At 35.2% G+C, this 27,488-nt stretch overlaps 1 protein-coding gene across 2 annotated transcripts; it reads right to left on the bottom strand.

The window, feature by feature from the left end:
* Positions 1-3,793: 3,793 nt before the first annotated feature.
* On the bottom strand, positions 3,794-27,220 carry LOC106094315 (uncharacterized). 2 transcript variants are annotated; one of them, XM_059368868.1, is made up of 7 exons: positions 27,201-27,220; positions 11,890-12,085; positions 8,323-8,480; positions 8,011-8,248; positions 7,526-7,942; positions 4,452-4,866; positions 3,794-4,390 (listed from the first exon to the last, which is right to left on the bottom strand). In XM_059368868.1, exons 2-7 carry the CDS (start codon positions 11,998-12,000, stop codon positions 4,386-4,388), a joined length of 1,344 nt encoding a protein of 447 aa, XP_059224851.1. In that variant the 5' UTR covers positions 12,001-12,085; positions 27,201-27,220; the 3' UTR covers positions 3,794-4,385. The 2 variants fall into 2 exon arrangements, with proteins under 2 accessions (XP_059224851.1, XP_013116993.2); XM_013261539.2 differs by lacking the exon at positions 27,201-27,220 and adding an exon at positions 12,167-12,252.
* Positions 27,221-27,488: the final 268 nt, after the last annotated feature.

The following is a 27,488-nucleotide window of genomic DNA, read 5'->3' as shown; positions in this document are numbered from 1 at the left end:
TGTGAAAAAATTTGTCAACGCCGACTATATGAAAAATCCGCAATTACTTTTTGGGCAACCCAATAGTTAAGAACCATTGCACACACAAACAACGAAAAATGGCGCGAACTAGTTACGTACACAAAATCACAGTTGCACTAATCACTGATTTTGGCAGATAGTGCACTCAATATTTTGTTGTTGCGGAACTACCTGTAAATCAATGTATCTTGCTTAAATCCCCAAAAAACGCAGTGTTAGTGGACAGGATTTGTTTTTGGATTTAGCTAAAACCTCGATGATAAAAATTTCAATGTTAACGTGCTATAAGGTCCAGATCGGGCCATATTTGGATATAGCTGCCAAATGGATATGACGATTTTGGATCTCAAGCCCACAAAAACTTTTTTATTACCCAATTTCATTGAAATTTGGAAGAATGAGTTCTGTTAGAGCTCTTGATATCCATGTCAAATTAGGTTTCAATCGGACTATATTTATGTATAACTGCCAATATAGACCGATTTCCAGGTATAGGGTCTTAAGGCTATAACATTCGCATTTATAACCCGAAATCGCCGAAATTTGAAAAAGTGAGTTGCAATTGGCCTCTCGATATACGGACCGAGTATGATACATATACAACTTTAGTAAGACATAGCTAGCTACCATATAGACCGATCTACCTATTTAGGGCCTTATTTATTAACCGCATTTATTAACCGATTTTGCTGGAAAATTGAGTTATATTAGACCCCTTGACATACATGCCAAATATAGCCACAATCGGACTATATTTAGATATAGCTGCCATTCACACCGTTCTTCTGATATAGGGCTTTAAGGCATAAGTGGCTCATTTATTATCCGATTTCACAGAATTTTTGCACAGTGGGATGTAATGAGTGTCCCGATATCCAAACGGAATATAGTCCAGATCGGGCTCTATTTAGATATAACTGTCATATAGACCAATCTGCCAACTTAGGGTCCTAATCCAGACTCCTTTGATACCCGATTTCGCTGAAATTTTCACCCGAAATATCGGCATCTAAACCGAATATGGTTCTAATCGGTTCATATTTGGATATAGTTTTGGATATAGTGGAGTTATAATAAAATAGGATAATAAATTTATCCATGGTGGTGGGTATCCAAAATTCGGCACGGTCGAACTTAATACGTTTTTAATTGTTTTGATTGACGAACTTGTTATTTTGGCGAAACTAAAAAGGATCAGGCTAGGACTTACTTCCGGTATATGTTTAAGAAGTAAAATCGAATGATCCGTTTTTATATCGATATCGAAATATATCGACGATTGTAGTGGGTCAGTGAATTGCTTGTAAGACAAGAAACAGAATTGCGTTTTTTGTGCGTTTAAGTCTACTCTGTTCATTCTACCCCACTGGTCTCATCCATAATGCGCCTCCTGTTCACAATTTCGTGAGGACTGGGCCTATAGTCGAATAAATATGAATGACACAGGCTACTGTCATCGGCAAATGAGCAGAAGTCTGACCCAATAGATCGTCAATGAAAATAAGAAAAAGGAAGGGGAAAGGATAGAGCCTTGTGACACACCTGCGGTCAATGTATACTCATCGGATCAGTACCCATCTACTACCACTCGTATAGTGCGATCTCTGAGAAAGCTCGATAAAAATCGAACGAAGTTTTTACCGACTCCAAAAGCGACAAGCTTTGATAAAAGTGCACCGTGCCAGACCCTATCAAATGCCTTGGAGATATCTAGAGCCATGCTAAGATATCTCGTCCATTGGACTCTAAGTATCTGACAAGATGATGGTTAACCATACTCTCCATAACCTTGGAGAGCGCGGAGCATATAGCAATTGGCTGGTAATTCGCAGGGTTATTCGCCTCACCTTTTTTGGGGATGGGCTGAACGTTTGCAATCTTCCGACGCGCCGGGAAAACTCGCGCACGTTTGCAATCTTCCAACGCGACGGGAAAACTCCCGCACGGTTGCAAGCGTCGGAGAACACTTACAAAGGACAAATGTTGATATATTGGTTGCCCAAAAAGTAATTGCGGATTTTTCATATAGTCGGCGTTGACAAATTTTTTCACAGCTTGTGACTCTGTAATTGCATTCTTTCTTCTGTCAATTATCAGCTGTTACTTTTAGCTTGCTTTAGAAAAAAAGTGTAAAAAAAGTATATTTGATTAAAGTTCATTCTAAGTTTTATTAAAAATGCATTTACTTTCTTTTAAAAAATCCGCAATTACTTTTTGGGCAACCCAATACAATCCGGGCCCGGAGATTTATAAACGTAGAGATCTGCAAGGACCCTTTTAACTCCACGTGTTCGAAAGAATATCTGAGGGATCGAATCACAGGGAGTCGTTGATTGCTAAACGGCAGGACTGGGCCTATGGTCGAATGAATATGAATACCACAGACTGCTGTCATCGGCAAATGAGTAGACTGGGTTCGAAGTCTGGCCCAATAGATCGTCAATAAAAAGGCAAGGGGAAAGGACAGAGCCTTGTGGCACACCTGCAGTCAATGTATACTCATCGGATGAGTACCCATCTACTACCACTCGTATAGTGCGATCTCTGAGAAAGCTCGACATAAATCGAACGAAGTTATTACCGACTCCAAAAGCGATATGCTTTGATAAAAGTGCACCGTGCCAGACCCTATCAAATGGCTTGGAGATATCCAAAGACACGACCTTACTTTCACCAAAAATGACAAAAACGCCATTAGGTCTCCCGTAGAGCGATTTGGATTTTAAGTATCTGACAAGATGATGGTTAACCATTCTCTCCATAACCTTGGAGAGCGCGGAGCATATCGCAATTGGTCGGTAATTCGTAGGGTTTTTCGCCCCAACTTTTTTGAGTATGGGCTGAACGTTTGCAACCTTTCAACGCGACGGGAAAACTCCCGCACGGTTAGGAAGGTTGAATCGTGGACGAGCAAGCGTCGAAGAACACTTACAAAGGACAAGTTTGTCCGGGCCCGGAGATTTATTAAAGTCGAGATCCGCAAGGACCAGTTGTGCTTTTACGATATATATGCTCATTTTTTGCCATTGGGCTGAAACACCCAAAAATTAGAGAATGTAAAAGATAAAAGATTGTCATGGCCAAACAATTAAAGGTGGTCTCATTTGTACAACAACCACAAATCATGTGGTGCAATCCGCCATTTTGTCATCAAGCTATTGACGTTTTGCAAGCACGCGCAAAGAAATTTGTGTGCGTGTGTATATACTTGTGCGTACATGAGCGGAGAATATGCGAGAAAGAAGATAACAACAAAGAGAATGCAAACAAAAATCTGACATCTTAATACTGTCAACCCTGACCGGCTGTTTACAGCTGTTCGCGTGAGACAACCTTTTTAAATTAAATTGAAAGATTGTTTGGCACAGTTTGAAAAGAAACCATTTCCTTTCCCTTTCACCACTCACAAGTAAGTCCGATTGCGGACTGATACTATAACGAAGTACAAGAAACAAGCTTAAATTTTTGTGACTTTTATTTTTTATAAATTAAATATTATAAATTTATCGATATTTCCTTACAATTATACATAAAAAATTTTAAGTATTTATATACTTCTATAGTAAGTTTTTTCATTTGCATATCATACTTAAAATTATTTACATAGATTTAATTTTGATTGGAAAAAAAATAATTATGTACAGATAAAACACAAATAGGACATTCGTATAACAAAACAATTCTAAAAAATAAAATCTAAATATTTTTAATTTGCTTATTTTTTTGCTTTAATTTTCATAAATCGGATATTATACTCGCACATGTATATGTAGCTTTTATATATGTGTATAACTAAAATAAAAGAGGACATATTCAGTCTTAAATATTAAATTTGCAATAATTAACAAACGATTAAGAAAACTATGGCAATATAAGATATTATTTCATGACTTATCTATGTAGATCTATTATGGGCCATTTATGTTTGAAGATCATGTGGGAAAATTTGTGCAAAACGAATTTGCTCAAGTAATCTTCAAATCTTAATAGTCCATTATTAAGTAAAAAATGACGAGTATTTATTCGTTAATCAAGAGCATATAAGCCCACACATACATATGAAATAAATATGCATGCAAATTTATTAAAAAAAAACTAAATTAAGTTCAAACTGAAGCGCATAACCAACGCTTCCCTTCTTAACTCGACTTAGATAAACAAAGTGTAAAATCACATGGAAGTAAGCTGCACACGCGTAGACAACTTTCAAAAGAAAAAATGAAAAATTTTGAAAAATATAACGGCACTATATAAATTATGTCTAATACTAAAAATTATAAAAAACAAAAGACATAAATAGTTAATATTGCTTCCTTGCATCACCATCATCGGTTAAGGCTGTTTGCAGGACCCATATGTTTAGCTTATTCTGTAAAACAAGAACATTGAGTTATTTTTCTTTTAGGTCGTATGATTGATATACAAATTACCATGCGCACTAATTAAACTACGCGAATCCCATAAAGACAACTGTGATTGCGACAAACGATGATTTTGTGGATAGAGTCTGTATGGATAATATGAATGTGTGGGATTATACATCTGATGGAAAGTAGCAATCGGTAAAGGATGTGACTGCTGCGATTGTTGCATGTGAATCAATTGCTGTTGAGAAGCCGATATTTTGCGTGCTATCTTAGCATCCTTTTTGCTTAATTTTGTATTATTACTGCTACCGCTTGAGCTCGAGTTTTTCGATGACTTAATGAAATTGGGTATACGTGCCAGTAGACCACAGTAATAAGGATCATCTTGTTTTTTACGTTGTTGTGGAGGAGGCGATGATTTTTTGTTTGCCTTAGTGTTTAGACTTGGCACTGATTGATTGTAGATTTCATAATCGGGCTAAAAGTAGAAAGAAATAAAAAGAAAAAAAATCAATATCAAAAAGAAATAAAAACAAAAAAAAAAACAGAAGGCAAATATGGAACCGCAATATCTTCGCAGTAAGGTCCATACATAGATAAAGACCCATATAAATCGTGTCATTATTAGTAGGGTGTTTGAAGGATTTTGATACGCTACATTAAAACTAATGAGGTGTTTAAGGATTCAAGATGGTACATCGAGACTTGGCTTATATAGGCGCTATACCTACTTATAAGGAAATCCAAAAAGTGTTTGATCTTCTTAAACTTCACCTCGTCACCGTAGAAGTCTGTCTCCTCCTCTATCTAGCGTGTCGTCAAAGAGCTTATATGCAAAGATAAGTGAGGACTACTGGCAGTAGTCCGAGGTCATGATTCCTCGGCCCCAGGATAGATGATTTCTTGTTTCGCCTGAAGGGAATCCAAAAAGTGATTGATCTTCTTAAACTCCACCTTGTCACCGTAGATGTCTGTCTCCTCCTCTATCCAGCATGAAGTCAAAGACCTTATATTGCAAAGACCAGTCAGGACTTCTATCAGTAGCCCGAGGTCATGATTCCTCGGCCCCAGGATAGGTGATTTCTTGTTTCGCAACACTCGGCCACATCCTGTAACCCATAATAGCCCAGGATTGATAAGCGCGGTTATCGTTCAAAAGCGTAGAGAGCGTCCACGCTACGACGAAGCTCGTACAGGGGAGGGTTAAGTGCATCAGAAGCACGATCGGCATCGGAAGCACGTTAGGCATTAATCAGCAAACCACGCCAGATCATTCCAGGCGTACCGACTCCCTTAGTCCAAGGACGGACTTCCTTGCTATACACCCACCATAAAGGTCTAAAGCCATAAGATTGAGCACGACATTCAGCTCATCTCCCCTGTAAATTCTTAATCATGTTGCAGAGAGCACAGCTGCCCAGAGCCTGAGTTTATACCAGACATCCATAGGTGAGAATCGAACGAACCACCATCCAGGATACTGCCCCAAGTCTTAGACCCCAACTCCCTTATATCGAATTGTAACCAATTGACCCTCGCCCAACCAGACAGTTTTTTAACGTCCCTTGAAACCGGCCATAGGAAACGATCTTCTCCTCGAAGGACCAGAGAATTTGTTATTATCTGTTATCGTTATGATAACGCTAACATTCCACTACAACTCTCACTGGAATTTTATCAACAAGGCAATTGTACCCTGTCTTTAGAGCCTTTTTATCTTGTTGTTGTAACAACATTTGCATGTGGAGGTGGAGGTCCTCGTCAAGCTCTCATAGGAGAGCAAACTCGTTCCGGTCTAAGCGACCGATCGGAAACATGATGGCCAATGGTTAGTTAAAGGTGCCAATATCTCGCCTTGTCATATCGAGCATCATAGGCACTCAGTATTTAAGCAAGAGCTTGTACCACCCGCCCTCTCACTGAGACTCTCTATTCGATACCCCTTATTGTCCGTGACTGAAGTTTCAGCTACTTAGTATGCAGCATTCCACTTTCCCCCGACCTGTGGACGCTCCCGGTAGCTCTCAGCTAAGCTTCACGTGATAAAGAAGAACACCACACAGGTTGAAGCTCAAAGTTTCAGCCTGTGTGAAGCTCATTGTATTTTATTGGGTTGCCCAAAAAGTAATTGCGGGTTTTTTAAAAGAAAGTAAATGCATTTTTAACAAAACTTAGAATGAACTTTAATCAAATATACTTTTTTACACTTTTTTTCTAAAGCAAGCTAAAAGTAACAGCTGATAACTGACAGAAGAAAGAATGCAATTACAGAGTCACAAGCTGTGAAAAAATTTGTCAACGCCGACTATATGAAAAATCCAATTACTTTTTGGGCAACCTAATGGTACACAAAAGTAAAAAGCTCAAGTTTTTGCATGTCCGTGGAGACTTATATTAAAATACTTTTACATTGGTAAATAAATCCGCTTTTATGATTTTTAACGTCGTTTACACTGCTCATTAAATCCGGGTTTAAGGCTCTCGTCAGCTGATTTTATAAAGGGAAAACAAATGATCGAGCCATTAAATTCGGATTTTTCCTTGATATTTTTGCTAAATCCTACGTTTATTGGCAACCACACAAAAATAAATTAGATTTTTGCTAGATTTATTTTTAAATCCCTATAAAACCGATATGATCGATAAAAGTACCAAAATATGCAACTGTTTTCAAGAATTGTGTACGAATGTGTATGATATGCACATTCATATATACGCATGTACGCCTGTGCATGTCACTAAAATGACCAAAAACGCAATGTAAACGTATTTGATTTGTTTATGGATTTATTGTAGTTAAATTCCAATCACAAAAAGTCCATTGTAAACATGTCATAACATTCGATTCGAGTTTGATTCGAGAAATGAGTTTTTTGGACCCTTTTTGTGTAACCCCCTTAAGGTTTCTAAGACTGATCTGTTTCTCACTACTTAATTATACAACTGTGGAAGGAACAGAATTACAGTTATAATATTTATTTTCGCGAATCGGAGGCTTTTTCTGCATTTTGCAATTTGCCAATGTTTATATCCGTTTCTTTCGGTATGGGAAATCGAGAGTGATTTAATTGCAATTTAACGTGTTTTTCGTGTGGTTCAAATGTAAATTATAGTGTCATGGGTGATTCGGGACTTACCTTTGGCACAAAGTGACTATCATCCAAATAATTTCCAATATTGTACAGGCTGCGTCTGCCCTTACTTGATGAGTTCGATGATGTATTCGAATCATCCGAGGCCGCAGGTGTGGGATATATCAAGCCCACTTGACTTTCAATGGTCGAATATGGATCCTCACTGCCCGCACCGCCACCATTACCAATGCGCGTGGTCATGGCATCTATGGATTTGGGTATCGTTTGTAAACGATTCTTAAGCATATCGATGGCTACCACATTTATGACCAGTATCCACAAGGGGCAATTGATTAGATTATTATTGGATTTGACCAGTGATATGGCTGAGAGGCATTGGCGTTCCAAGCGGGCATTTTCGGGATACGAACGGCCAAATTCCCGATTAATGTTTGTGGTAAATTTACGCATATCGAAAAGCTGATGAAGAAGCAAAAAATCAAAATAAATTGCCTGACACCAAGTTAGTGAACAACTTTATTGCCTACCTTTGCTGAAGTGCTTGCTGTCAATGCCATATTGGACATTTGCAAAATATCTGCTCCAATTACCGTCTCCTCATTTGTTTGACTGGTATTGTGCACAAATACACCACTCTTGCCGTAGCGTTTTATAAACACATTGCCAATTTCGTCCATTTTAATTTTAAAACCATCGCCTATGGATTTTTTAATCACCTTTATTTCGGAATCGCGCATTGGATTCTCAAAACCATTTAAACCAATTCTAAAAGAAAAGTGTAATAGAGAAAAAAGTTTTAAGTGTGTTCTTCAAAAGACAAAGCAAGCTTTCCACATTACCTGACACCATCAAAGCCTTGCTTAGAACCATTTATGGATATCACCGAGGATCTAGCATAGGCCTTGGCTACTCTGCGGTTCTTTTCGAAAACAATAATTTTAGCCCATATCTCGTCATCGATTTGTTCCCATTTGCTTAAAACCTCATTTATGTGATCCTGAAAGAGAACAGAAAGCGGATTATTATGGAGGTGAGTACAAAACTTAAAATTAGCATGAATTCAAAAGGTAATTTTTTATGATGCCTTAGTTTAAAGGTAAACTTGTTCACATCCTTTTTATTTTCTAAATGTAAGAACCACCTGTTGTTATATATTTGCATCTGGGGAAGCGATCCTTTTGAAGCTCCAATAGGTGAGCAAAATCGTTCCGCTTCATAGGACCGATCGCGGCGGGAACATTATGGCCATTGTTTATTGGTCGAGTATAACAGGCCTTCAGTATTAAAATAAGAGCCGGTGCCGCCCTCAGGTTAGGTTAGGTTTAAGTGGCAGTCTGCCGTCAGACTCACTTAGACCTTTTCGTCCATTGTAATACCACAGAACGAAAATGTGAACATTCACAATAACTTGTGAATGTCCACATCATCAGTAAACCTCTTCAAGTCTAGATTAGGCCACATAGTTTTGGAATGCTCACAGCACCCTCTTTGTGACCTTCTATCATTTGTTGTCCTTCGGGCCTGGTCCTGAAAACTTAGCTTACATGTCGCTAGAGACATACCCACAGATTCCGGTAACCCTGGAATGTGTAGGGTAGTTCCTAATCTCGCAAGCTCGTCCGCTTTACAAGTCTCTGGGATATCTCTGTGGCCCGGCACCCAGAACAGGTGAATTTTGTTCAACCATCTCGTTGAGAGATCTGCGGCAGTTCCTCCCGTAACGTAGAGGTTAACATGTCCCCCTGTGACGTTGAACGCCTGGGCTCATATCCTGGCGAGAACATCAGAAAAAGGTATGTGAGAAGTTTGCTCCTGTTCCTCATGGGAAAATTTGCAAATGTTTGCCGGTTCCGCCCTGCCTCTCACTGAGACTCTCCACTTGATACCGCTGATTTTCCCCGACTGCAGTAACAATTGGATCTACGGAGCATCACGCTATCCGCAACTTGTGGACTCCACCGGTATCTTTCACCTGAGCTTCTCATGATAGCGATGAACACTACACAAATAGGAGCTCAAAGTTTCAAACGGCCTGCTCACTAGAAAGACGAAGGCAAGCCAATTTGTGGCGCCAAGTTTCCTCTACAGAATGATCTCAATATCTGACAAAGGTCAAATACTTGGGAGTGACCTTGGATAGCCAATTAACCTGGAAGTGCCACAACCAGGAGCGTACTGAGAAGGTTCAAAGATGTTGGACACAATGTAGACAGTTCGTAGGCACGAAATGGGATCTGAATTCAAGGATAGACCAATGGCTCAACATTACGCGCCAGTGGTTTGGTAGACCGCTACAGTGGAAAATGTGCATAAGGCATTACAACAGTTTCAGAGAACATGTTATCTTGGCATAGGCGGGGGAATGAGAAGCACACCTACTAGGACTCTGAAGACCTTTATAGATATTTGGCCCATAGACATACAGATTAAGTATGAGGCAACTACTGCTGCTATGAGACTTAAGGCTATGGAATAATGGATAGAGGATAGGAGCAGGTCATAGTATTGAGGAGCCATCTGTTTTCGATTGCTTGACCAGGTTGGTCACTCAGATCTCCGCATGCAGGATTCAGGCGGAGATCTGGGCGATTAAGGAATGCGTGAGGTGGTATAGTGTTAACGCGGGGACGTCAATTGTGAGCATGTTGTTGTTGTACCCTTATTTGCATATGGAGGTAGCGATCATCGTCAAGCTAGTTCCGGTCCATAGGACCATCCATAGGACAGTTAACTGGTAAGCAGGGCTATAACAATCAGGATGTTAAGGTCACGAAAAGTCTCGGAGTGTAAGAAGAAGATTAACTCCTTCGAGAATGGTACGATCCCCCTCATTTGGGTTCCAGGCTATATAGCTCGGTAAGGGGAAACCAGAGAGCATACGAATTGGCCGTAGGGGCCACAGGATTGTCATCAGTAAACTTTCGGGGCCACGCAGCCTGAGTTAAGGGCGTGAGCAACGAATGCGGTGGAATAGTAAAACGGTTGGTAAGATGACGAAAAATCTATGGAAAGATCCGGATCATGAGAAGACGAGTCTACTATTCAGAGGAAGCAGGGAGGAGGTCAGTGTGGCTTTCAGAATGATTATGGGTCACATAGGATAACGGGCGCATTTATGCAGAACAGGTGCGCCAAGTGACAGCATGTGCGTGCAGGGAATGTGCGGTGAGCGCATTTATACTGCACAGGTGCACCAACTGACAGCATGTGAATGTCAATCCCTGGCTTTCGCAGCTATCAGACTCCGGCACTTAGGTGCAGATACGATAGCAGGCTTGTTGTTTTTGTAGCCACATGTCTATATGTGGAGGTGGTGATCCTCTTCTAGTTCCTATAGGTGAGCAAGATCGTTCCGGTCCAAAAACCCGATCGCCCCGGGAACATGACTTGCCTTGTCATAATGAGCATCATAGGCACTCAGTATTTATGGGCCATATCGGTTCAGATTTGGATATAGCTTCCATATAAACCGATCTCCCGATTTCACTTCATGAGCCCTTAGAAGCATCAATTTTAATCCGATTTAGCTGAAATTTCGTACATAGTATTCTGTTATGATTCTCAACAACTGTGCCAAGGACGGTTCCAATTGGCCAAGAACATGATATAGCTCCCATATAAACCGATCTCCCCATTTGACTTCTTGAGCCCATGGAAGTCTCAATTGTCATCCGATTTAGCTGAAATTTTGTATATTCTGTTATGATTCCCAACAATGGAGCCAAGTACGGTCCAAATCGGTCTATAACCTGATATAGCTCCCATATAAACCGAACTCCCGATTTCACTTCTTGAGCCCCTGGAAGCCGCAATTTTTATCCGATTTGGCTGAAATTTTGTACATGGTTTTATTTTATGATACCCAACAACTGCCAAGGACGTTTCCAATTGGCCAAGAACCTCTCATATAACCGATCCCCCGATTTGACTTCTTGAGTCCATGGAAGTCTCAATTGTTATCCGATTTAGTTAAAATTGTGTACATGCTGTTTTGTTATGATTCCCAACAATGGAGCCAAGTATGGTCCAAATCGGTCTATAACCTGATATAGCTCCCATATAAACCGAACTCCCGATTTCACTTCTTGAGCCCCTGGAAGCCGCAATTTTTATCCGATTTGGCTGAAATTTTGTACATGGTGTTCTGTTATGACTCCCAACAACTGTGCCAAGTACGGTTCCAATCGGCGAAGAACATGATATAGCTCGCATATAAACCAATCTCCCGATTTGACTTCTTGAGCCCCTACAAGCCGCGATTTTTTCGATTTGGCTGAAATTTTGCATATAGTGTTCTGTTATGACTCGCAACAACTGCGCCAAGTATGGTCTTAATCGCTCTATAACCAGATATAGCTCCCATATTTTAGCGGAATCCATGGTGGTGGGTTCCCATTTTTACTTACCCTAAACAGTTTCTCTTTGTCATACCAAACGTCCTCCTCTTCTTCCGCATTTGGACCTATGGCATCCAAATTATCCAAAGAACGTGAAATAATCTTGCGACGTGAAATCATTTTTGTGTGTAAGTAGGTAGGTAGGTAGGTGGAATGAGAGAAGAGTGTTAGATTTTAACTCTATTGGCAAGATTTTTTGGCGAATCTAAAAAGAAAAGAAGGAAAAATAAGCGCAAATTAGTTAAAAATAATTTTTAATTTGTTTTAATTTCTCAAAGATCGTCACCACAGAGTTCTAGAGAAGGTTTTTGACATGGCGGTAATCATTATTAAAAAAAAACAAAAATATTAATTTGGCATTAAGAAAGCCAGCTGGGAGATATGGTTGTAAATTTAAGCACGCACAAAGAACTAAAGAACCCTAGGAAAATAAACTTGGTTCAACAGGCCAATATGATAAAAGGCAAATGATTTGACAAATCATTTTGGACATGGAAGTATGAAGAAATAATTCTTAAATAATTAAAGATAACGACAGACAGGCAGGCAGGCAGGCTGCCAGGGAGAGAAGTGTGTAGTAATTTTTTTAAATTTTTATTTCCTTAATAATTCATGGCATGTTACTTCATTCAGATACATGTTCTGTTTGTAGTAGCGCCCAGGTATAAGCGAGTGCAAGCACGGCAGTAGTAGTCAATTTATCACCAAAATTTACTGTAGAATAACGAATTTATGACTATCATAAATATGTAAATACACAACTGAATTCTTTGTACTACTTCTTGGTTATGTTAATGGAAAACCAAAAAAAAAACACAAAACAAAACATTTCCAAATTTTAAATGCACTTTATGCAACGTTTAAAACAAAAACCCACAAAAAGTCATAAATTCATATTTTTTATGTTGCTTATGGCTTTTCAATATTCACTTTTGCATATTGTCGATTGCGCTCTTAGTGGAAAATGTCAATTGTCATTTGTCGATTTGTCCAAGTAGTACGTCTCAAGGGGTTTCTTGGTTTGCCAAGCACGTAATGAGAGTGATTGTAATCTGTTGAGCAAAAAGTTACACCCATTTATTGAAATTTATTGCTATGAATATACAATTCGTAAGATCTTGTTTTTGGGTTGAATAACTTTTTGATCTGTTCCTGGTTAGCCACTCTGGTTGGTACTATTGGGACAACAAAGAAAAAAGAAAAATTATACAATTAATTTAAGACAGAATCAGTTTATTTAGGACATAGTACATTAATGTCATACAAATGTCTTTTAGAAAAATGTTCTGTATATGCAATTGGTAAGGTTGGGCACTATGCAATCAGACTCATTTAATGTTGTCTATTGAGATATTATATTTTAAAGCGCCTCGCTACAAAAGTTTGTACCAAGCATGGATTACCAAAGCGGGGCCGTGGGTTCAATTCCCTTTAGAGGCTTTGGTCTTTGGCTTTACAAAAGACACAAATTTACTGAAAATTATATTCTTACAGAAAATAGGCTCTCCAATTATTGCTGACATTTTTAGGGAAAAATTATTAACTTTTGTAATCTAAAAACCGACAATCGAGTCCTAAGTATTCACCGAATATTTAGATGATATTCTCTGTATTTTGAAAAAGACGCAGATCCAGAATACTCTAGGTGCACTAAATTCGTTTGATAGGCATATACATTTCACTTCCGAAAAGGAGGAATATAATAAATTATCATATTTGGACACAATTGTCCATAAACTCGACAAAAAACTTAAAATAAAACGGTACCACAAACTTACAGCCTCCAACAAAACAGTCTGATGAGCCCCTTGGTAAGGCCGAAATCCCGAACAATGTAGTCTACCTAATGCATTTTGCATTTAATTTTCATAGAACATTTTGTCAAAATTTGATTTTCATAGAAATGTTTGTCAAAATTTTATTTTCATAGAAAATTTTGTCAAAATTTTATTTTCATAGAAAATTTTGTCAAAATTTTATTTTCATAGAAAATTTTGTCAAAATTTATTTTCATAGAAAATTTTGTCAAAATTTTATTTTCATAGAAAATTTTGTCAAAATTTTATTTTCGTAGAAAATTTTGTCAAAATTTTATTTTCATACCTAATGCATTTTGCATTTTTTTTCATAAAAATGTTGTGTCAAAATTTTATTTTCATAGAAAGTTCTATTTTCATAGAACATTTTGTCAAAATTTTATTTTCATAGAAAATTTTGTCAAAATTTTATTTTCATAGAAAATTTTGTCAAAATTTTATTTTCATAGAAAATTTTGTCAAAATTTTAATATCATAGAAAATTTGGTCAAAATTTTATTTTCATAGAAAATTTTCTCAATACTGTTTTTTAAAGAAAGCTATGAAATGCTTATTTTTAAGAAGTTCTGTCAAAATTTCACCAAAAAAATTTTACGAAAAACCTACAGCCCCCAACAAAACAGTCTGATGAGCCTCTAGGTAAGGCCGAAATCGCGAACACTGTAGTCTATCTAATGTATTTTGCATTTATTGTTCATAGAAAATTTTGTCAACATTTTATTTTTAATTTTTAACACTGTAGTCTACCTAATGCATTTTGCATTTATTTTTTCATAAAAATGTTGTGTCAAAATTTTATTTTCATAGAAAATTTATTTTCATGGAACATTTTGTCAAAATTTGATTTTCATAGAAATGTTTGTCAAAATTTTATCTTGACAGAAAATTTTGTCAAAATTTTATTTTCATAGAAAATTTTGTCAAAATTTTGTTTTCATAGAAAATTTTGTCAAAATTTTATTTTCATAGAAAATTTTGTCAAAATTTTATTTTAATAGAAATGTTTGTCCAAATTTTATTTTCATAGAAAATTTTGTCAAAATTTTATTTTCATAGAAAATGTTGTCAAAATTTTATTTTCATAGAAAATGTTGTCAAAATTTTATTTTCATAGAAAATTTTGTCAAAATTTTATTTTCATAGAAAATGTTGTCAAAATTTTATTTTCATAGAAAATTTAGTCAAAATTTTATTTCCTTTTAAATTTTCTCAAAACTTTTTTTTATAGAAAAGTTTGAAATGCTTTCTTTAAAAAAAAATTGTCAAAATTACAATCTTTTTTTCAAATTTTATTTTCATAGAAAAATTAAATTTTTTTTTTCATAGAATATTTTTCAAATTTTTGTATTCACAGAATTTTTTTTTAACTTTTCCTTTTTTTGGCAAGGTTTTTATATAAAAAATTTTGCCAAATTTTATCCATACGTTGTCAAAATTGTGTGTTTGTCATAATTTTGTTAAATTAAAAAAAAAGAACAAGTAAAAGCGTGCTAAGTTCGGCCGGGCCGAATCTTATATACCCACCACCATGGATCGCATTTGACAAGTTCTTTGCCCGGTATCTCTTATAGACAAACAAAGGATAATGGATAAAATTTGCCATGCTCTAAAAGCAATATCAGGTTATGGACCGATTTAGGTCATACCTGGTTTGGATTTGGAGACCATTGTGGAAGTCAGTGAGAAAAATTACAGCCAAATCGGATAAGAATCGGGAGATTGGTTTATATAGGAGCTATTACAGATTATTAACCTGAGTTGTTGGAATTTATAACAAAACACCTCTGCTCAAGAAGTCGAGATCGTAGATCGGTTTCCATAACATGGACCGATTTGGCCCATTTGTAATCCCAACCGACCTGCACTAATAAGAAGTATTTTTGCAAATTTCAAGCGCCTAGCTTTACTCCTTTGAAAGTTAGCGTGCTTTTGGCGGACAAACAGACGGACGGATGGATATGGCTAAATCGACTTACAACGTCAATAAAAAAGAAAAACAAAAAAACCTTATAAAGTTTAGGCAAAATGTGGTGTGCAAAATGCATAGGGCAGACTATAGTGTTCGTTTTCGCCCTTATAATAATTTCAAATAAGTTTGGAAAAGTTTACCAAAATTGGTTTTCACGTTTTGCGGTTAATTGGATGCCTAAATTGGTTTTTCAAAAAAATGTTTCTTAAATTTGGAGTTTCATTGAAAATTTTGTAAAAAAAATATATAATTTTAATTACATTCCTAATTAGTTCTATAATAGACCAGTTTTACACCAAAAACTTTGGAAAAACTTCATTTTTTAATGAAAATTTCGTCAAAATTTCATATACATAGAAAATAGAATGTCGAAAGTCATAGAAAATGAACAAATTCTTCTAAGCAAGTTTTTTCTCTTATTTATTCTGTGGTTTGTTATACTGTTGTTTGTTAATTTCCATGCCTAAAATATCTCACCATGAGTCACACTAAAACGTTAGGAAACCACATTTTTTCTAATTTGTTATTTTTTGTTAGATTTAAATGTATTATTTCATCCAAAAACAAAAAAATCCCCAAAAACGCTTCAAGAAATGAGTTCATTATCCCCAAAAGTGGCAAATGGCAGTGTATGCGACACACAGTTTTATTGACATTTATGGTTGCGGGGCATAAAACCACTTTTCGGATTGTCTAAAAATGATGGGGAGAATTCTGTGTCAAAGCAGCACCACCGGACATACTCGTATTGTACCAATGTAGGTAAATGTAAAAGCACCACCCACTCATATATACGCTACGGGGTTTTTCTAATTAATAAAGTTCTTATTAATTCTTGTTGCTAATTGAGTTTTTATATCAATCTGCATATATAAGGCAAAGCTTGCCCAAACTCAGAAAAATAAATTATTAACTGTAATGAACTTAATTTGAAACAGTAGTTTTCTAAAGAAATGGAAATTTTGAAGTGGCCATTAGGAAACACTTATAGAATGGGATATTATATTACCCCTTGAAAAAAGAAAGTTATATCTTTTTTAGTTTGTTTTTTCTGTTTTCATTAGAAACGCCTGACATTTCATCACGTTTTTCTGACTTCTGTGGTATCAGATAGAAATTTTTTTTGTTTCAAATTCTTGTCATTGATGAATGGCTATGATCATTTAAATAAAATCAATGCCCAAGACATGGCTTTAATTCTTACATGATTTAGATCAGTTTTGTAAATTAAAACAACAAAATCATTGGATATCAATTGGAAACGTACATGACCATGTGTAACGAGGATTAGAAAAAAATACAAGTAGACATGAATTGCCATTTAAATTGCTTTTTTACTTCAGACATTTTAAAGCAAAGTATTATGGCTTTACAAAGCTTACGACTTTGCTTTAACTTTAGCTTGAATTTTGTTTAGAATTCATTTTCACTCTTGACACATATTTCCTATGGAATTTCAATTGTCCATGGTTTTTTCCTCCTCATATGTAAGTGCATTTAATAGCAGACATATGATGGCTAGACATTGTACATGTGACATATTCATATCACGATTGTCTGTAAGTTTTATTTGATTTTTATTTATTTGTTTGCATTGCATTTGATGGTATTGAAAATAAGTGCGTTGTACCATGGTCTTTAGACCACCACTTCACATGGGAAAATCGGCTTAAGCAATGAAGCTATTAATTTAAGTTACAATTGTCTGGTTGGGAATTACATTCTCAAAATTAGGTTTGAAAATTTTGTTTACAATGATTTTTTGCTTTAATTTATGCTAATTTATTAAGGTCTTACAAATTTACTCTAGACAATTTAGCTTGAAAAAGGTGAGGTGAACAAAAAAACTTGCTCGTGCTGGCAATTATTTTGATTTTTTTTGTGTTAGGGTGCATATTATTATGATGTTTGGTTTATAAATGCGAAATGATAATTCGAAAAAAAATATTAAATAAAAATCTGTGAAATTCTGTTGGTAAACTACCAAAAAAAAGTTTGTTGTTTGTGTACAGCAAAATCTATATTGACTTATGTGTATACAAATTGCAAGTTCTAAAGATAACCATAAAGTGTCACCAGTGATTTGTTGTTTTTTCAAAAATATTTTTAAAAACGAATGTATATTTTTTATTATGATTTTATTGTCCAATATGAAAAATGAGGTGATACAAGCATTTTAAGTTAAAATATTTATTTCTCTCAGGAATTAAGCTTGTTCCCTTAGCATCACAAAGTGTGGCAAGTGACTTATAGTATGTATTTATTTATTTTTTATGTATTATATATTGGGTTGCCCAAAAAGTAATTGCGGATTTTTTAAAAGAAAGTAAATGCATTTTTAATTAAACTTAGAATGAACTTTAATCAAATATACTTTTTTTACACCTTTTTTCTAAAGCAAGCTAAAAGTAACAGCTGATAACTGACAGAAGAAAGAATTCAATTACAGAGTTACAAGCTGTGAAAAAATTTGTCAACGCCGACTATATGAAAGATCCGCAATTACTTTTTGAGCAACCGAATAGTTTATTTATATTTTTATTTTTGCAATTATTTCCCAATTCGAAAATGAGGTGATACAAGCATTTTAAGTTAATTAATAGAGCTCTCTCAGGGATTGACGCTTTTCTCTCAAAATTAAGGAGATCCAAACATTTTCAGTTTAATTTTTAAATGACTTTGGTAGTTATGAACCAACTCCTTCATATTTTTAAAGAAACATTTGAAATGAATCTAGCTATGTCTTATCTCTGATGTGTCAAGGAATAAAACTAACCTTTAATTTATTTCTGCCTGTCAATTTGTCCGTCCGTCCGCCTACCATGCTAACTTTCAAAAGAATTAGGCTATTTGCTCGAGATTTTTGGACAAGTACTTCTTATTGATGTTTGTTGGTGGCAATTGTAAATCAACTCATTTTCTAGGTATTGCTTAAAAATGAACCGATTCTTCTATGTGGACTCGTCGGGCCCATGATGATAGAAAAATTTGTTTCTGATTTTTCTGAAATTTTGTGTTTACTCTATATAAGACCCTACATAAGCCTCTTATTTTTCCGATCATTACATTTTTCCCGTCAATATTATGGAACATGGGATTCTTCTCTCATATCAATGAGTACAGTCCTATTCAAATTCAATGATATGGGGACTTTCACCATATATGGGGCAACTATGATCTGAATCGATCTAAAAACTTATAAAGCTCCCATAAAAACCCATCACATGATTTTACTTCTTGAGCCGAAATATGGTACAAAGACATCCATTATGACTTCTAACATTCGTACCAGGTGTGATCTGAATCGGTCTATAAACTGATGTAGGTCCTAAATAAACCGATTTTAACCGATAATTTGGCTAAAATTGGGCACAAAAACTTCTGTTGTGACTTCTAAATATCTGCTCCAAGTATTAATAAGGGTAAATTTTAAGCGAAATTCATGAAGATGCGCACCCAAGAACTTTGCAACTTTTTTTTAAAAGCCCCTTTTATTACCCCAAAAAGGCCCTTTTATTACCCCAATTTGGTGGAACTTGGCACAGTGTGCTTCGTGCCCAATCTGGTCAGGATCGTTCTGTATTTGGATATAGCTGCCATATATACCGATATCCCGATTTAAAGTCTTGGATCTATAAAAGGCATATTTATTTTTTTATTTCATCAAAATTTAACACAATGAGGTGTGTTAGGCTCTTGGATATTCGTGTTCAATATGGCTCCGATTTTTCATTTTTAGAATATAGCTGTCACATAGACCGATATCTCGATCTTGGTTCTTGAATCCATAAAATGCGTATTAATTACCCGAATGTTAGGCCCTTGGACATCCGTGCCGAGTTTGGTTCATATCGCACCTTATGTCGATAAAGTTGTTACGAGTTCGAAAACGGTCAATTTTCACCGGATTTTGACGAATTGCGGTTGATATATTTTTGTAAGCTGTTGGTATCCAAAATTCATCCCCGCCGAAATAAAAGCCTTAAATTTGTTTTAATTTCTACAATAGCCTTTTGTAAAGCAGTTACTGTTTTATATTCATTCGCCCGTGCTTTCTATAAGGCAATGAAAAGGCTATAACAGAATTTTCAAATTATCATTTTGATGTTATTGAATTGCATCAGCACGTTCAAGCCTTAAAAATTTACAACAAATCATTTTTTTTCATGATCATCAAAGGTATTTTATTTGGCCAATTTAAAAAATAAATCGAATCATTGATCTTTTGAGGCAAAATAAAAATATCTCCACGAACATCTAATTAAAGAACATCGGAGAAACTTTTATATTGCCCTTTTCAAGTTTTAAATCAAAATTAAGGATTTTCCTTTTGCACCTAGAGCGAATGACGCCAGCATTCGTAATTCAAATCCAACGAATCTATTTCTCTGCTATATAAGTAAACCATATCCAAGAATTTCATATATAATATTGGCCTTAACTTATGGCTACTCTGTTACATAGCTAGTAAAAGCGTGTTAAGTTCGGCCGAGCCGAATCGTATATACCCTCCACCATGGATCGGATTTGTCAAGTTCTTTGCCCGATATCTCTTGATAGGCAAACAAAGAATAATGGATAAAACTTGTCATGCTATTAGAGACAAACGGAATAACGAAATTAATATACCTCCATCTTATGGTGGAGTTGTACGCTTTGTTAGTTTGTTCCGCATAGACTCAAAAAAGGCTGAACCGATTTAAATGAAATTTTTACAGAAGGTATTGTTTGGCCTCCGGGTACTTCATTTTGTGATATTCGAAGGGGGGGCCGAACCCTCCCCTTACCCTATTTATTAAAAACACCAGACCTCGGAGTTGAGTGCATCGTTTAAAGCAAAATTTTGTATGCATAAAATTGGTGTAAAACTTTGGGGCCAAATAACCTGGGGGACGCCTTTGTAGTATACCCCCATTCTATGGTGGAGGATGTAGAAATGAAAGTGTGGCGCTTTGTTTGTTCCGTATTAGACTCAAAAAAAAGGTTACACCGATTTAAATGAAAATTTTCCAGAATTTATAGTTTGGCCTCCGGGAAATTCATTTTGTTAGATTGGAAGGGGGACCAGATCCTCCTCCTTACCCCATTTATCAAAAACCCCAGATTTTGGAGTTGGGTGCATCGATTTAAGCAAAATTTTGTATGCCCTCTTATGGTTACCAAAAAACATAAAATTGGTGTAAAACTTTGTTCTAAATAACTTGGGCGGACGCCCTACCCCAAAACCCTTCCGCTCGGACATGTTTACCAATTGGGACAATCTGGGTATCATAAGAAAGTTATTTAAGAGTAGAATACGAATTTGATATAAAAATTTGATCATTAGATTTGAAGTGCTGGGGGCCCGCCTACCCTCAAAAAATCGGCAAAACTGATAAGCTCACCATTTGGGGCAATATGGGTATCAAATGAAAGGTAATTGGAGGTAAAATACAAAACTTAAACAAAAATTGAATTCAAGGCCTAGGGGCCCCGTCCACCACAAAAGCCAACCCCGCAAACAGACATATAGGCCGATCGGGACAGTAAGGGGGGTCCCCCAACCCCAAAATTATGCTCCAAATGGCCATATATTCCAAACGGGACAATATGGGGTTCTAATGAGAGAAAGGTACTTAAGACTTAAAAAAAACGAATATGAATTCTTTCAAAATTTGGACCATGTCAAAACAAGGTTGAAGCACACCGGCCCAGCTGGTAAAATATAAGCGAAAAGAGAATAAAACAAGTTAGAATATATGCCTGGTGCTTTCCTCTAATTGAAATCTCTATGCACGTTTGTGTCTTAAGTCTTTTGTTATCTTATAAAATCGTATAATTCATCTAGGAGAAAAAATGTTAAAGTCTAATTCGAACAGAATAAACATAGTTTTGCTATTTTTGTTCACCTTTATCACTATACACTGTTTGACATTCATTTTTATTTGTTTTTCTACAAAAAAAAAAGAAATCAAAAAGCATTGATGGCTCTTATATTGCTCATCTAAGTAACATCTACTGCTTTTGCTGCTTCGGCTGCAAACAAGTTCGTTTGAACATTCGCCTGTGTCTGTCCATCACTCAAATTATTCAGTTATACGGTACATATTTGGTATGCACCTCAGGTTAATGTGACATTGATTTTTGTTTAAATAAAAACCAAACAAAAAAAGTAATAATACGTTTATATAGCATTTGCTTTTATTTTTGGGTTTTTTCGATGGCATTTAAAATTTATTTGATTTTTTTATTTGTTGCCATTGTCATCATCATTGTGTGGCGGTTGTTAAAATTAAAAAACAAGCTTCTTGAGGTATTTTGACTTAGAAGAAGAAGATTATATCTTGGCAACAATGAAGCAGTTATGGTGATGTTATATCTCATATCTATATGCATGTGTTTCAAAAAATGCATTTGTTTTTTATTACTCTATGAGGAGTTAGGGAATTGGTGAAAGTACTTAGAAGCGATAAATGTATATCATTGAGTAATAAAATTAAGAAATATGTGTTAAGAAACATTTAATTTTGGCAACTTGAAAAATGGAGAATGGCTAAACCAGATTTGTACATTAGCACAATTTACGGATTTTAAAAATGCAAAAATCTAGGACCGTTAATTTTTGTTTAAATTAAAATCATATAGCGGAATAAAATTACATAAGTCTTCTGATTAAAGAAAAAGTATTCAATTAGTTTTATTCGGCCTTTTATTAATAATGAATGAACAATTAAACTCTAGTTCAATTATTCAAAAAAATACAAAAATTGGGATATAGCAGTTTTGTGGTAGGTAAATGGTTATGGTGATGTTATATCTCATATCTATATGTATGTGTTTCAAAAAATGCATTTGTTTTTTATTACTCTATGAGGAGTTAGGGAATTGGTGAAAGTACTTAGAAGCGATAAATGTATATCATTGAGTAATAAAATTGAGAAATATGTGTTTAGAAACATTTAATTTTGGCAACTTGAAAAATGGAGAATGGCTTAACCAGATTTGTACATTAGCACAATTTACGGATTTTAAAAATGCAAAAATCTAGGACCGTTAATTTTTGTTTAAATTAAAATCATATAGCGGAATAAAATTACATAAGTCTTCTGATTAAAGAAAAAGTATTCAATTAGTTTTATTCGGCCTTTTATTAATAATGAATGAACAATTAAACTCAAGTTCAATTATTCAAAAAAATACAAAAATTGGGATATAGCAGTTTTGTGGTAGGTAAATGGAATAAAAAGTCCAAGCTAGCTTTCCTAATGTTCAGGATGGCCCTATTATATGTATTTTTAAAAGCAATTTTAGTGGATTTTTTTTTATTTTTTGTATATAATAACTCGTTTTCCTAAATATTAAGAAGATACATGCATTTTAAGTTATATAAAAAGTTTAAAATTATTAGAAATAAGCATTAAGAAACAAATATTTACAAAAATCTTATTTGGAAAAATTTTCTATAAATATCAAATGAACAAAATATTGCTTTTTAAATTAAACTACACAACCTTAATACCTATTCTTAACAAAATGAAACAAATTCCCAATTATATCATACCGGATCGAAGTACTTAACTTGATTTAATGCATTTCAATATATAGCAACATTTTACGTTAATCAACTTCAATTGATTTTCGAGCTTGAACAATTTATTAAACGCATGTGTCTTAAGTCTTTTGTTTTAAGACAGCGCTGCCTTTCAGTATTTGCTGCTCTTGTGTTAATCATAATCATCAAAGTCAATTAGTATTGTGTTTGAGTGTGTTTTTGTTTTTGTTTTTTTTTTCTTAACAATAAAATGTTTAGATTTCGAGTTACACCTTTTAGCAATTTTTTTCTGTTTTTCTTTTGACATTCATTGCTGCTAATTCGGTTTGAACTTCTCAATTAGTATTAATTATCTGCACCACAGACACAGAATATTATGGTAGTGAATGGCATCCGGGAGCATTGTCAATTTAAAGTTTTCAGATTTGTACATAATTTTGAAAATTATGTCTATTAATAGACACTTGGTTCAGAATGTTATAAATAAATGAATAGAGAGAGGTGGGGCAGAAATATTCTTAAATTATTGTTTGAAATCATCAAAACATATAAATTGGTCCATCAGTTAAAGAGCAATGGGTACACTTCTATTTTAATGAGTCAAAACGGCGTGTTGCTGAACGACAATACTTCGTAAAGAAATTTGCACAAAGTACAAATGTCGACAGAATTAATAAGGGGAATAGGTTAGGTTAGGCTAGCTTAGAGTGGCGGTCTATTTTCTAAAGAGATTTGAACCCAAGACCCCCGAACAGTTAATCTGAGTTCGTTGTCCATATTATAAATCTATAACTTTATTTGTTTATGCCGTTTGCAACACATCGAAATATCCATCTTCTTCCCTATAAAGTGTATATTTTTTTGATCGTCGTAAAAATCTAAGACGATCTAGCCATGTCCGTCCGTCTGTCTGTTGAAATCACGCTACAGTTTTTAAAAATAAAGATATTGAGCTGAAACTTTGCACAGATTCTTCTTTTGTCCATAAATAGGTTAAATTCGAAGATGGGCTATATCGGACTATATTTTGATATAGCCCCCATATAGACCGATCGGGCGATTTAAGATCTAAGGCCCATGAAACCAAAATTTTTATTATGCGATTTTGCTGAAATTTGAAGCAGTGAGTTGCGTTAAGCCACTCGACACCCTTCTTTAGTTTGGACCGATTTGGCCCTTTCATTCCATTCATACCTTTCATTCCCATATTGTCATGGTCGGTAAATATGTTCGTTTTGGGGGTCCCTCAAACACTCAGTCCGACAATTGGAATATATCATTTGAGTCCGATATTGTCGTGATTGGTCTATATATATGGTTTTGGGGTGGGGCGACCCCCCAGGTGTTTGTTAACAAGCTGGACAGGGCTCGCTCCGCTGCGCCTTCATTCACTCTCTTATTTTATCTGAGCTCTGTACTGGCACGGTCAGGAAAAAAGAAGTCCTGTTTGGGGGTTTTGGTTCGACCTTTCAGATATTTCACTCCAATGTGGATATCATGTTGGTGCTCTACTCCCAAATTCCTTTCATTTGGGCCTTTTATTGCTATGGTCGGTAAATATGTCTGGTATGGGGGTATTTTCGGGGGTAAGGCGGACCCCAATATATCAGATTCGTGCTTTAGTCTGAAATACCTTTCATTTGAGCCCCATATTGTCATTATTGGTTTATATCTCCATTTGGCGGGCTTTGGAGGAGCGGCGGCCTCTAGATAAGTGTACCAAATATCTGTTTTTGAGTTATTATAAATAAACTTAGTTTCACTTAAATCACCGCTTGAAATGTTGCACAGATACTTATATTAATGTAGGTCGTTGAGGATTGCAAATGGGCCATATCGGTCAGATTTACATATAGCTCCCATATCAAGAAGTTAAATCGGGAGAACGGTTTCTCCCGATTTAACTTCTTGAGCCCATGGACACGTCACAATTTTTGTCCGATTTGGCTGAAATTTTGCATGCGGTATTCTGTTATGGCTTTTAACAAGTATGATACAAATCGGTCAAGAATCTGATATAGCTACCATATAAACCGATCTCCCGAATTGACTTCCTAAGCCCCTGGAAGCTGCAATTTTTTGTCTGATTTGGCCGATATTTTGCACATAGTGTTCCGTTATGACTTCCAACAACGGTGCTAAGTATGGTCTAAATCGGCTAAGAACAAGGTATAGCTCCCATGTAAACCGTTCTCCCGATTTGACTTGTTGAGCCCCTGGAAGCCGCAATTTTCAACCAATTTGGCTCAAATTTCGTACATGTTGTTCTAATATGACTCCCAACAACGGTGCCAAGTTCGGTTCAAATCCGTCAAGAACTTGATATAGCTACCATATAAACCGATCTCCCGATTTGACTTCTTGAGCCTTTACAAGCCGCGATTTTTATCCGATTTGGCTGAAATTTTGCATGCGGCAATCTGTTACGACTTCGAAAAACTGTGCTAAGTACGGTCCAAATCGGCCAATAACCTGTAGCTGCCATATAAACCGATCTCCCGATTTGACTTCCTGAGCCCCTGGAAGAGGCAATTTTCAACCTATTTGGCTCAAATTTTGTACATGGTGTTCTGTAATGACTCCCAACGCATGCGGTATTCTGTTATGACTTTCAACAAGTGTGCCAAGTACGGTTCAAATCAGTCAAGAACATGATATGACTCCCATATAAACCGATCTCCTCATTTGACTTTTTGAGCCCTTACAAGCCGCAATTTTTATCCGATTTGGCTGAAATTTTGCATATAGTGTTCTGTTATGACTCTCAACAACTGCGCCAAGTACGGTCCAATTCGGTCTATAACTAGATATAGCTCCCATATTTTAGTAAAATCCATGGTGGTGGGTTCCCAAGATGTTGCCCGGCCGATCTTAGCACGCTTTTACTTGTTATAAAATTTCCGAATCTTAACGAGTTAGCTTTTCTTTAAAACATGGTCTTATTGACTAGGACAATTTTATTGAACCAGATTAGATCCATTCGTCCATTTTATTTAAACCGGTTTGGAGATTTTTTTTAGCATTGTGCTATATTGGGCTTCAATGCAAGTAAATTGGCGTTATTAAATTTGTTGGTCACTACTCGCTTTAGAAAACACTGCTAAGTTTCAAATACGATTCAAAATTATGTTTGCTGATGAAAAAGTTGTAAAGATATCTTTCTCGCATTAATGATATCCAGAGCTTTGCCGCGAGAGCTTATAAACTTTAATAGACTTTTTTTCTTTCAATTTTTTCACTTTATAGTCTTTATTATAGTGTTGTAGCATGATTGATCCATTTTAAGTTTGTTTTTTCGTAATTAAATTTACTGATGAATTTTTTTGTGGGCATCTTTCAAAATTTTTTTCAGAGATTTATTTTCTAATTTTATTTTTTTTTTTTTAATTTTTTGTTAAATTTTGTTATTTTTTTATGTGTTTTATTAATTGGGTTGCCCAAAATGTAATTGCGGATTTTTTAAAAGAAAGTAAGTGCATTTTTAATAAAACTTAGAATGAGCTTTAATCAAATATACTTTTTTTACACTTTTTTTCTAAAGCAAGCTAAAAGTAACAGCTGATAACTGACAGAAGAAAGAATGCAATTACAGAGTCACAAGCCGTTGAAAAAATTTGTCAACGCCGACTATATGAAAAATCCGCAATTACTTTTTGGGCAACCCAATATTTTTTCTTTTTTTTACAAAAATATTAAGAAAAAAATATAATAACAAAAAACAATAAAACAGTTTGATTAAAAAGGTTTTTTTTTTGAAAAAAAAAATTTTTTTTTTTGTTTTTTTTTTTTAATTTTTGTTTAATTTTTTACGTTCTTTTTTATTTTTCGTTTGACAATGTTTCGTTTTTTCTTTGTTTTTTTTTGCACTTTCATTAATATTTCTTGATTAGAGTCATCTTTTAATTTTTAAGTCCTTTTACACAGTATTCATTTTGTGTGTTTTTTAATCATTTTTTTTTTATAAATTTTAACAGTCCATACATAACAACTGAATTGCACCCACCTTTTTTCCACCAAAATATTATATTTGCAATGTCTTAATTAATATACATTTATATTTTTTATTATTTTTAATTTTTTTTTTTTTGATTGGAGTTCCTTTTTAAGTCATACGCTGCAATTTCAAAATTCTTGTTATTTCTCCGTTGCTTTCCGTTCGACCTAAAAGGAGCTACTAATTCTGTTGATTTTTCGCAACTTGGATACGCGCATCTCAAGATGACTACATGTGTCTTCTTCTTCTTCTTATTTCAAATTGCCAAAACCAGATTCCTGCTGTCTTTATCTGCTG

The sequence above is a fragment of the Stomoxys calcitrans genome, chromosome 5 (assembly GCF_963082655.1).
Source record: "Stomoxys calcitrans chromosome 5, idStoCalc2.1, whole genome shotgun sequence".
NCBI lineage: Eukaryota > Metazoa > Arthropoda > Insecta > Diptera > Muscidae > Stomoxys > Stomoxys calcitrans.
This window is presented reverse-complemented; position numbering and strand designations above follow the sequence as displayed.